We start from the raw sequence: 11,106 nt of genomic DNA on the forward strand, positions 1-11,106 counted from the left end.
CTGGGCTCTCGGCATGCGTGCAATGTAGCAATTCGTATGGATCCAAGATTGCACAGTAAATGGAGCAACAATTACATGAATGATGACGTAATGGTAAAACCAAACAACCAATCAAATCACAAGGATCTATCTAGGTGTTATATAAATGTATAATGAAGTGACTTGCCCATGATACAAACTGTATTACGATGAATACAATAGTATACGAGAGATCTTTCACACCAGTGAATATATATCAAAGCCTACTGCTCAATTGCTCACATATCTAGAGAAACCTGAACTCAGTTTCACAAAGGGACATTCGAGACAATATACATTTATATAATGTCTCATCAAGTATACGTAGTACATAATTGATAGTGCCACATGTAGATTTGTTGAATTTATTGTGGTCCTTGAGCAAAGAAACCAATAATCTGACAAAGTAAGGCTCCTACTCTAATATCAATGAGTAGGTTCTGAGGGATTATCTCTCAAAATTTAATGCTTTTATCCGCTGTGTAACGGTAATCTAATGTATGTGAAGCTGCTATGTCATCATCCTTTTTAATTGTGATTTGTAAATTATGAAAACACTCTCGTTCCATATCCTCATCACTATAAATTCTGAAACTCTGTACCCAGTACGACCAATTTATAGATGTTCAAATGCAAGAGTCTGAAAGTTGTCCAGAAGTCTCCTTTTGATCTGCGAGAGTTAAGTGACTCTCTCAAATAGGGAGAGAGAGAGAGAGAGAGAGAAGAAAGACACAGTATGATTTGTCACTATAATTCCAATTTTATTCTTGATGAACAATAACAGACATATTATCCACATACAGATTATATAAAATACACATGTGCATGTGGGTTTGCTGCACAACACTTTGAAGAGGGAACTATTATTCTTTGTAAAGTATCAGTGGGACAACTTGCCAACACACTACAAAGAAGTTTGGACAACTTGCCAACACACTACAAATTGCAACACTCCATGATTATGAAGACAGTACATGTATTGTTGCAAATTGAAAACGTATCCCAGTGCCATGAGCTGTACACTGACACAATCATTTATGCATAAATCCCCAATTTTTAATGAAATTTGGGACGCACACATCTGCATCAAACTTCCAAGTAGACGGGGCAGGCACACTTTCTTTAGTTTCTACTCGATATCTCAACAGTCTCCTCTATCCGAACTCACATAACCTTTTCAAACTGTACTTGCTTGAATACATTATTCTAGAGTTGCAAAGTCCCACAATCAAGATCACTGTATTTCACTTGTGACGGGAATGACGACAGCTTCATCCTTCTGTGTTGACAAAGTCTGTCTGTGTACTGAATGCTGCCATGGCGTGCTAATGATATACTGCCACTGGTGCAAATTTCTCTGGCACTGCACAGACAGAATAAAGATGGCTCCCAGTGCAAGAGTACACACTGTAAAAGTGGAAATCTTCATGGTGTGGAAATTTTTTCGCATCTCACGCGACAAGAAACAAGCGCTAAAATAAAAGGGTGCAAACATTTTGCTTTGCTCTTTTGCTAATTGTGGTTTCTTCACATTTACCAGTCCTGTACCATGACTTTGTTGTCATTATGTGGACCAGTTTCCTCTCGAACAATATCAAGGTGTGTGTTGCCTTTACTTGCCACAGCAGCAATGATCCATTTGAAGTGCTCGTTATATGGTTGTGATGGTCTGTGAAAGTAAAAACATGCAAAATTCATCGTACTTCGCCGAGCATGAAAAAAGACTCAAGAGAAAAATTCCACTTTTACAGTAACCCTATCAGAATTAAAAGTGACCCTTTGTTCACAGTGTCAGCAACATTGTTTGATGACTACCCTTCGAGGGCACATCAGGTAACTGCTGTTTGACCTTGGCATCATACAAAAAACCTGTTATTTACTCTTCAAATTGCTCTTGTTTGCTACGATCCTCATGTATGATTAAGCCATGGCTTTATGATACACCCATTATCATCTCCTCACATGTACAGGCAGAATCAAACTAAGCAACTGCCACAACGTTGAGCTAAACTCACTTTATACAGAACAATTGGTTTCATAGCTCAACTTGGCGAGACAAATTTTGACGCATCACAGAAATTTGCAATAATCTGCAGCGGAATCTTCTCTTTTCTAAAAAGAAAATATTTGAAGGAAAAATGCACAAATTTGTTTGCCTTGCAGACAATTTGTCAACGCTAATGATACAATCTGGTCCAAAGCCCGAGATGCATATTTTTTTCTTTTTGCTGAAAAGCCTCTGCTTGGATCCATTTCTACTTTCATTTGGCCCTTCACGTTCCTTTTACGCTTGTCATTCATTGCATATGTTCTATGAATATCTTAATATGTCCTTGTGCATCATGACGTTCACCAAATGGAACCATCTCATTATTATGCCTGGCTGTTTGCCTTTTGTAAAGGTTTGGGGAAATTTAACCGAATGCTTGTCTGAACACTTCTCAAGTTGCAGCTGAGCATGCAGGCTGATGTGCTGGTTGGCGAACAGAGCGTCAGAAGGGTTAAGTGACGGAAAAATTCCACCCGCGGTTCCCATCAAATCTGATGGAGCACAACTGAGAGAGCATAAAAATAATACAAAATTGTTTTCTTGAGAGCAAGAAGGGTACAAAATACTTGACAAGTCCTTGGCTTCTCAATGGACACTATGCAAGCCAGAAACTAAGAGAATGCAAGAAGGTCCTTCCAGCAATGCGAGACAGATTTCTTGCCATGGAAAATCAACACGCAGCATGCTGCTGAAAAGCTTGGATCAGTTCAAAGACATGTGTGCGTTTGTAGCGGCACAACTCAAAAAAAAAAAATACAGAGAAGGAGGCTCTACATTATAAATACACTGTACAGAGATTCCCCAGTTTCCCCTCCATCATTATACAATCATCTCTAGCTCCTTGGCGTAGTCTATAGCCTGCAGCGCCAGTTCGTAGGACGGGATGACATCGTCCGCCTTCTTGTCTTCCTTGAAGTGAAAGTAGTTGTCGCTGCCGAGTTCCCAGCCCCTCTGTGTGTGAAGAGAGGAGTAACAGGTCAAGGGTCATGCTCAAGACATTTCCACACAATGTCATTTTAGGCAAACTTATAGGCCAGAGCTGTATAATTATCTAATCCACATACTCCCGTCATGGTATCGCTCTTGGTTCCTGGGTGACAAATTACTTTATACTCTATTCAGCACAACTTTGGTCGGTTAAGCTCTGCTAAAAAGATGCGATAACCCCAGAGGAGCAACAATGACCTTATAAAATATCATCATTTACATTTCCCTTACTGGCCACAGTAATTTCAGAGGGTTTTTTTTATATATTTTTTTTTTATTTTTTTAAAATATTGAATTGCTAATCTTTCATAGCATACTCCTAGTATATCACTGCATGAGTTTGTGGAAAACTGCATGTCTCCACTACAGAAGCAGTAAGAGGAAGGGGGGGGGGGGAAAGAAGTGCACAACTGTTCTAAGAAAGTTGCAGTGCTATATTGAGTCACATGAAAATTACAACAATTCATGTAGCAGTAAGGTAAGCCATCTCCGCTTCTGTACTACAATACAATATGAAGTACCTGGTAACTTTAAAATGATACCAACTGATGGTTTTCTATTACAGACAAGTGGCACTAAAAAGCTCTAAAAACAATCTAGTTTACACAGACTGGTAGTATATTCTTCAGAGTCATAAATATGTTCTGGATATTTCGTGTAATATTCTCTGACATAATATCTATTTCAGTGACTGTATTCACCTTGTGTACAAGCGACATATTGACTCTTTATTAGGAATGTGTCATTAAGTATGAAATATGAGATGATTCTTGTATGAACACATCTTTTAGTCACACACTGGCAAATGCACCTCAATGCCAGTCAGAATGCGGGGTACAGCGGGCACCTCACCTCTTTGGCAAAGGTCTTCACGTCTGGAAGGGAGGTGATGAACAGGAGTCTGGCGCCCTCCTGGACGGAAATCTTGGTGTAGGCCTTCTCCACGCAGGCGGCGATCTCCCGCTGGATCGTCTCCAGGAGGATGTCCATGAAGACACGGTAGCTGTCTGCCGGAACGTTGCCCTTGGCCAGAAACACCTGTCGTTGTGAGGAGAAGGGGGATAGACCAGAGGGAAAGATTGACCATCATAGATTGGAAAAAAGTAAAGACATACATGATGACACACAAATATGGGATATGGACAGCGTACATCACCATGCAGATGACAGCATTTGATTGTGGATTGTATGTGCAATATCTATGGGGCAAGCAGTCCTCACTGGCTGAGTATTGCAAGGTCTTACACAGAAACAGCATTAGTTGGGAAGAGTGCTGCATCCTTTGACTATAGGCCAATAAAAATGCATTGACATGTGAAACATACATTGTTCAATCTTTGAAGGTATGGAAGGATATCTTAAACATTGTAATACATTAGTTGAAGAGAGGAAATGAAGAAAGCAAGTGCGTGCCCACAATGGGAAACTCACCTTGTTATAGCTCCCCTCCATGAGGTACTGTTCCATGGACACAGGGTGTTTGATGTAAATATTGCTCTGTATGTCCTTTGCAGGTAATAATTCAAGCTCCTGGAGAAAAAAGAAGAAGAAGAAGATAGAAACCAAACAGGAAAAGACTTGTCTATCTTAAAGGTAGGGAATCCCATTTGCATGCCTTAAATGAAGAGTTGTGTAAACACAGTGGTATGTTGAAGAGAGTATCATTTTAGAAACTCCCATAAAGTATTGAAAGTGGAAGGTAACATTTAGTACATTTTTGTTGACCGTTAGATTTTGAATTGAATTTTTTTCGGGGCTCACCGTAAATTCCAGTACATTACTAGGCTACTTTTGCAGACCCATGCACTGCATGTGTGTCCATCATGTATATTTTGTGAATAAAGTTCATCAAAACTTACAAACATTTCTACATACATTCTTGCCACACACTCTATATGTTATTACATCAGCTCTTATACTTTTAGATTTGTGTTTATAGATAAAAAATACAGAAGACTGCAACAAAAAGGCTTAAATGTGGCTGACACACAGAACTACTGAGTAGTTGAGTTTTGTGCATTATTCAAATTGTAGATAACTGTTGACTTCCAAATTTCTAAGCAGTGGCCTAAACAAGTCCCCTGAGGTTCATATTAAATGTTTTACTGCATTTTGGGAGTTCTGTAAAAGGTATCCCCTACCTTAAAAATAGTCCATATTTTTTCAAAACATCTGTACATTCTGTACATAAATTGATTGTGGAAAACCTGAAGTGGGTAACTATGGTTTGCGCAACTGACTATGAAGAGTTTTCAAGTAAGATGAAATGACGCAATCATTACTTTAAACTGTATGTCCATGCTGTAAAAATTGACATCTGTCGTAAACTAACTCACCAACGATAATCAAATTCCAGACTATAAACACACTGTGTAACACAAAAATATCTCGCAATTTGGAGTCGAATTCAGGCAGTTCCATCTTTTATGATCTTTAGATGCTTATTAAATTATACAGGAAACACAATCAAAGATTTAATTCTATTTCAATTCTAATTCTTTTGATTCTGACTCATGTTTACTTTAGCCAATCAGCGTACGCACTGTTTTGCTTGAATGGTTTGCTCTTTTGCTTATATTGTTATGTTCGCGCTTCCTGTTTCATACGTGCGGTTTCTACTCCGAAGAGTGCACGTCGAAAACGTTCAGTAGCAGTATGTATTTGTTTAACGTAATTCTATTTTGTTATCTGGGCTTGTTAAGCAAATATTGGTGCATAACAACATTTAATGTTGTTCCTGGATAGTGAGATTGAACTCTTCGTATGTCAGAACTTTGCCTGAAAACTCACTGTGTGGAATTCTGCTAATCTGTTCTGTGCAAGCAACCTGAGGAGATTCAGCCCGAGCAGCTCGTATCTGTATGGTGAGTCTGGCATACTCTCCCTGAATGTTGAAAAACAAAACAAAACAAAACAATGACAGGAAATGATGGAAATGTCTCATTATATTGTTATCATGTCAAATACATTGTTAATGGATGGCTGGTAATCAGACAACATACACTATTTTTCAACTCCAACCTACCAAGTTTTCAGCAAAATCATCAACTAGACTGAAAAAAAAAAAAATCAACTAGACTGTGTCGAAAAATCAGCAGTACTCTGCTGTTGCTATTAGAATGTTAAGGTGTTTTTCTACCTGTTACAGTTTTCAAACCACTTTACAATATACTTTTCACTAATAAAAGCCTACTTATACATAAACATTTAGATATCAAACATGTTGTAAGTTTGAATACATCACTTTATTCAAAACACCTAAATGTGCACGGAATGTTCTTAAGTCAAAAACTCATTTGATATGTTAATTTGTCCACCCCCACAAACAATCAGTTTCTAATAAAAGTAAACATTCATTACTCTTACAAATAGCCACACAAAAAAATTCATCCCATAATATTACAAAGCCAATCCTACTACACAAAAGGCAAGTAATCCCAACTTGAAAACTCAGTAACAATAACCACATAAGTGACTTACAGTTGTAAATAATGCAAGAAATGACATAACTGACTGATATCATCTTCCTCTGGAATATTATCAATCTCATCCTTGCTTCTACATGTAAGCAGATGATCTTATACAGTAAGCAATATTCCAATTCCCCTATATCCTTACAAAGCATACATCAAAAACCAACTGTACTTATGTGCATTGTCAGCTGTACTTACCTGAAGTCAAAGTAGTATGGTTTGAGTTGTGCCATGTATCTCTCAAAGCTCTGAACGTCCCGAACGCTCACACTCCATTTGACCCCAATTTCCAGCACTTCTCCTGTCACACAGAAGAATAGAGGTTAGCATTTACTTTTTAGAGATAATTTACATGTTGTCCAGAGCAAAATACAGAACACAGTACTGAGGAAAAACAAGATGAAGAGGGAAAAAATACATTTTGCAATGAAAGCAAAAAAGAAGAAGAAGAAATGAGTAAATAAAAACAAATAGTAACTCTTTCCTAGGGCCTGTTTCACAAGGAATTTAAAAGTTACAACTGGCTCAAAATTATGGTACGTATATGCTGCATGTGTCTTCAATGATATTCTCACTTCCAATATGAAAATGACAAGTTTTGGGACTTTTTCATGCAGCCATTCATACACAAAAATGAAATTTAAGACAAAGGTATTTTCCTGCAAATTTTGATAACAATTTGAAGTCAATTCTGAAAATATTTCAAAAGTAAAAGTGAACAGGGAAACCAATGGCATACCATAATCATTACTTGATCTTAACTTTTATCTTAAATTCTCTGTGAAACACCCCCTGGTTTGTTTCTAGTCTCAAGCAAGTGAGACAATGTGCACATTTCTAGTGAGGGCAGAATAATACATTTCCTCTTCACCAAACATTTCCATTCAACTAGAGTTGGTAAACATAATTGTTTCCTTTGTTTTGTTTTGCTTGTTAGATTTGTGACCCATATTCCCATAAAAAAGTTGCTGGCAGGCTGTAGGTCATGAGGTGCTCACTCTGAAGTCTGAATTCCTCAAATTTCAACATGATCTGGCCTTAGAGAACACGTAAAAGTATACATGTACCAAACTTGAACAGGGATAAGGGTTTCAAATCATTAGCAGCCTTACATGATGTATTAGAAATGAAACTGAGCAAACTTCAACACGGAAGATGGTCCTTATTGTATATACAAGGAGTAATCAAAGGTTACAAACAGAACAGGCTACTAACTGACATCATCATGATACATGCAGAAGTATATAATGGCATATTTCCATCTGTGAAACTACATCTGCTCACATTTCTTTTTGTTTCCTACAGAGGAAAGAAAACACACCACTAGTCTATGACACACTGCTATAATTTATGTCAAAGGTCGTATTATCACTGCTCTAACAAACAATGACAACAAAAACAAACAAACACAACACAACACCACCAACATGACTCACTTGCGATAAGGAGTTCCTTTTGACTGGGTTGACTGCTGCTTGTTGGGAGAAATGACAGATTCAGCAATGCCAGCTGCAGACAGAAATTGGAAAAAGCTGTAATGTGAGCAGACTGCATGTTGTACAGAAGATCAAAGAATGACAAAGTTAGGGGCATCAACATTTTTTTCTTTTAGGTACATTTTCTAATAATTGCTCTATCTTTATTTATACTATAAAAATTTTTAATCTATGAATAGTTTGATAACTTTTCTTTTTGTCTTCATCAACAAATGAAATATGAATTTGTGTGTGAGTTTTGAAATGAGGTGTATTACAAATTAACATGTGTATTTCTTTAATGACAAGCTTTGCAAGGATACCAAATTTAAACTATGCAACTGGAAACAAGTTGTAAAATTTTTTAATACATGCACTTTGTATGTATGGCAGAAAAGAGTCATTACTCAATGTTTTGCTTTGGAACTATAAAAAAAATGTACACAAATAACAATAAAAGTGGCAAATCTTGGTCAAATCTAAAGATAAATCTGATTTATTATGCACCATTGTGTTTGTTTGTTTTTTTACAAGCTTTCCAATGATACCAAATTTCTGTAACTGCAACTAGAAAAACTAAGTTGGAAAGAAGTAACTACTGTTTGGCTATTGAAATTTGCAGAGATAAATTACAAATAATAATAAAAATTGCATATCTTGATAAAATTCAAAGACATGAAATAGATGATTTTAAGCATCCTTAGACTTTGTGCTTCTTTTTTTGATAATCTTCCCAATGGAAAGCATATGGAAAAAATAGATAAAAAGTGTGTGTGTGTGTGTGTGTGTTTTCTTTTTAATAGAATGGAGAATAGATATTAATCATCAATTGGGTATTAAACTTTGCAGAGGAAAGCACTAAAACTTGCATAGGGTCTACAATGTAGGTTGGTCATTCTGATGATCTGAGCTGACAGAAACATTGATCAAAAGATCGGTCTGTATGTTGTCGGGGATATGTTCAGTGGAGACTGCGTCTGGTTTCATGGAATCCTCTTATACAGAGTAGAGCTGTAAATGTCAAAAACTGATAAAATACTCCTCCACACAGACAGATTCTTCTGTCTATTTAGAAACATGAAGCTACCCAATGAATGATATTAAATTTCTGTAGTTGCATGTTCAGTTCAACGTAAAGTTTAAGTGAAGGATTTTCACAAACTATTCAACTTGGCTTGGATACTCCATTATAGGGTATCCAAAGTTTTTGTTTGGTTAGAAAACAGTCCTTCATTTACATTGAACTGAACAATTAGAATTCTACTGTTATATTTCACACTAATAAACACTATTAAATTGAATTTACAAGTAAAGCAAGTGGCCCTTGATTCGACAGGGTTCCATTAACAGACCACTCTTACAAATAAAAATTCACTGAAATTAATGAATAAAAAATGGCACATATCAAGTGAGAAATTCAAACTATGCAACTTTGTACCTCCACACATGTTCTGAAGAGCACAACAGTGGGCCACGTCGCCAGACCCTCGAAATCATTGTTGCGACCCTCCCGGGTCAACTCGCATAAGCAGTTCAACGGGTAAGTAACGGGTAAGGAAAGTTGCATAGCAACACATCTATATAGACTCGTTTCATTCCAAATTTCGAAGTTACTAGTCTGTTTATCTGCATTGAATCTGTACAGTGCGTACACATACAGCCATGATGGCAGCCGTTTCTGAGAGTGTTTGCGATATTTATATTTTGCATGCCACCCGCGACAGAATTTGCTGTATCACCATGGTTCGATCGCAATGTGTTGTGAATGCGTTGAATCTCTCGCACAGCGTGGAATACATGGAGTACCGCGCTCTCGTAGTGCGATGTACTATGTATGGTTGGACCTACTACTCATCGACCGCCTAATGTTTATTTGCTTGATAAGAACATTTAACACTGACTTTCACGTTAAAACTTGACCTACGTGATTGAGAAAATCCAGCACTATCAAATGCCGTTTTTCCCTTTTCGATTCGAAGTTTCAGTGCAAAAATATCACCGTCGAACTTGCGTGGCCTCGTTTCAGCTCCCCGCGGTAAAGCTCCTTATTGAGATCGACCGCTGTTTTTGCATTGACAATGCACGCAAACCGAGTTGTATTGAACACCGTGTTGTACGAAGCTTTTTAGAAACTTCCTTAGACATTACATTACGAATCGGTGAAAATATTCATTCGAAATTTTGTCCTTGATTAAAACCAATAATGAACAGTGAATTTTCGCATTTTCCCACACCATCCTCATCAACGGTCAAAGCCAATCCATTTTTATGGGCTCTGCGCGCAGTGAAGTGTGTACTAAGCGTTCTGTGCGCCAATGCATATATGCGGTCAGTTTCAAAAAGGGTGGTCGATATGTAGTAGGGCTACTATATACAGTTTCGCCCGTGCGTGGGATGCGCGCTAAATAGTACATTCACATAGGCAGGGCGAGCACACGGCGCGGTACATCGCAAATGTCAAAGCACAGACATATGGGGTCGAACAATGGGTAACTTGCTTTAATTAGATCTAGGTCTAAACTGTACCAACAACGTTACCGACTTGCCAACTTGTCTATTCAGACAACTAGACTCTAAATTTCCTGTGTTCTTTAAAAATAACAACAAACCTTGCATATCTCTGAAAAGTTTAAGTATTAGAGAATAGATTTCAGACCAGTTTATCACTCTGCTTATCAATCAATGCCATTTCAATTTGTAATCATGGTAATGATGGCCTGGCTAGCGCTAGCTTACCGTCATACCAGCAATCGATCTGGCTTGGTCGTTTCACACAAATTTTAAAGTGCATGGGACTACGGGAAACAGTGAGTCAGCTTTTCACAACACCAACTATTAACGCATATAAACGATCAGACAAAGAAAGAGAGGGGTATAAAATGCTTGCATATGATATACTCACTTTCAGCTTACTGAGAATATCGCCACATTTTGCTAAATCTGGAGATTTCTTCTTCCATTCTTTGTTCAAACTTTGATACATCGCCACTGTTTCCTTCAAAGATGCCATTTTCACACTTCCATGCACCAGTCTGGAATACTGCCATCTACGTTGACTGCACACGCAGCTTAGCAGGACAGGTACCACATCGTACATCACATC

At 37.7% G+C, this 11,106-nt stretch overlaps 1 protein-coding gene across 1 annotated transcript; it reads right to left on the minus strand.

Moving 5' to 3' along the window:
* Positions 1 to 738: 738 nt before the first annotated feature.
* Positions 739 to 11,023, minus strand: LOC140236249 (26S proteasome non-ATPase regulatory subunit 8-like). The gene is made up of 7 exons (XM_072316215.1): positions 10,906 to 11,023; positions 7,965 to 8,037; positions 6,727 to 6,829; positions 5,846 to 5,939; positions 4,487 to 4,585; positions 3,908 to 4,093; positions 739 to 3,019 (listed from the first exon to the last, which is right to left on the minus strand). Exons 1-7 carry the CDS (start codon positions 11,011 to 11,013, stop codon positions 2,888 to 2,890), a joined length of 795 nt encoding a protein of 264 aa, XP_072172316.1. The 5' UTR covers positions 11,014 to 11,023; the 3' UTR covers positions 739 to 2,887.
* Positions 11,024 to 11,106: the final 83 nt, after the last annotated feature.

Source organism: Diadema setosum, chromosome 1 (assembly GCF_964275005.1).
Source record: "Diadema setosum chromosome 1, eeDiaSeto1, whole genome shotgun sequence".
NCBI classification, from domain to species: domain Eukaryota; kingdom Metazoa; phylum Echinodermata; class Echinoidea; order Diadematoida; family Diadematidae; genus Diadema; species Diadema setosum.

Bases quoted from the DNA above. Each gene is read 5' to 3' on its own strand.
- LOC140236249 (XM_072316215.1), bottom strand. From the start codon at position 11,013: ATGGCATCTTTGAAGGAAACAGTGGCGATGTATCAAAGTTTGAACAAA. The intron at 4,094-4,486 runs GTGAGTTTCCCA...TCACAACGACAG, and splicing joins TGGAGGGGAGCTATAACAAG to GTGTTTCTGGCCAAGGGCAA. The intron at 3,020-3,907 runs GTGAGGTGCCCG...CTTCACACACAG, and splicing joins TGAAGACCTTTGCCAAAGAG to AGGGGCTGGGAACTCGGCAG.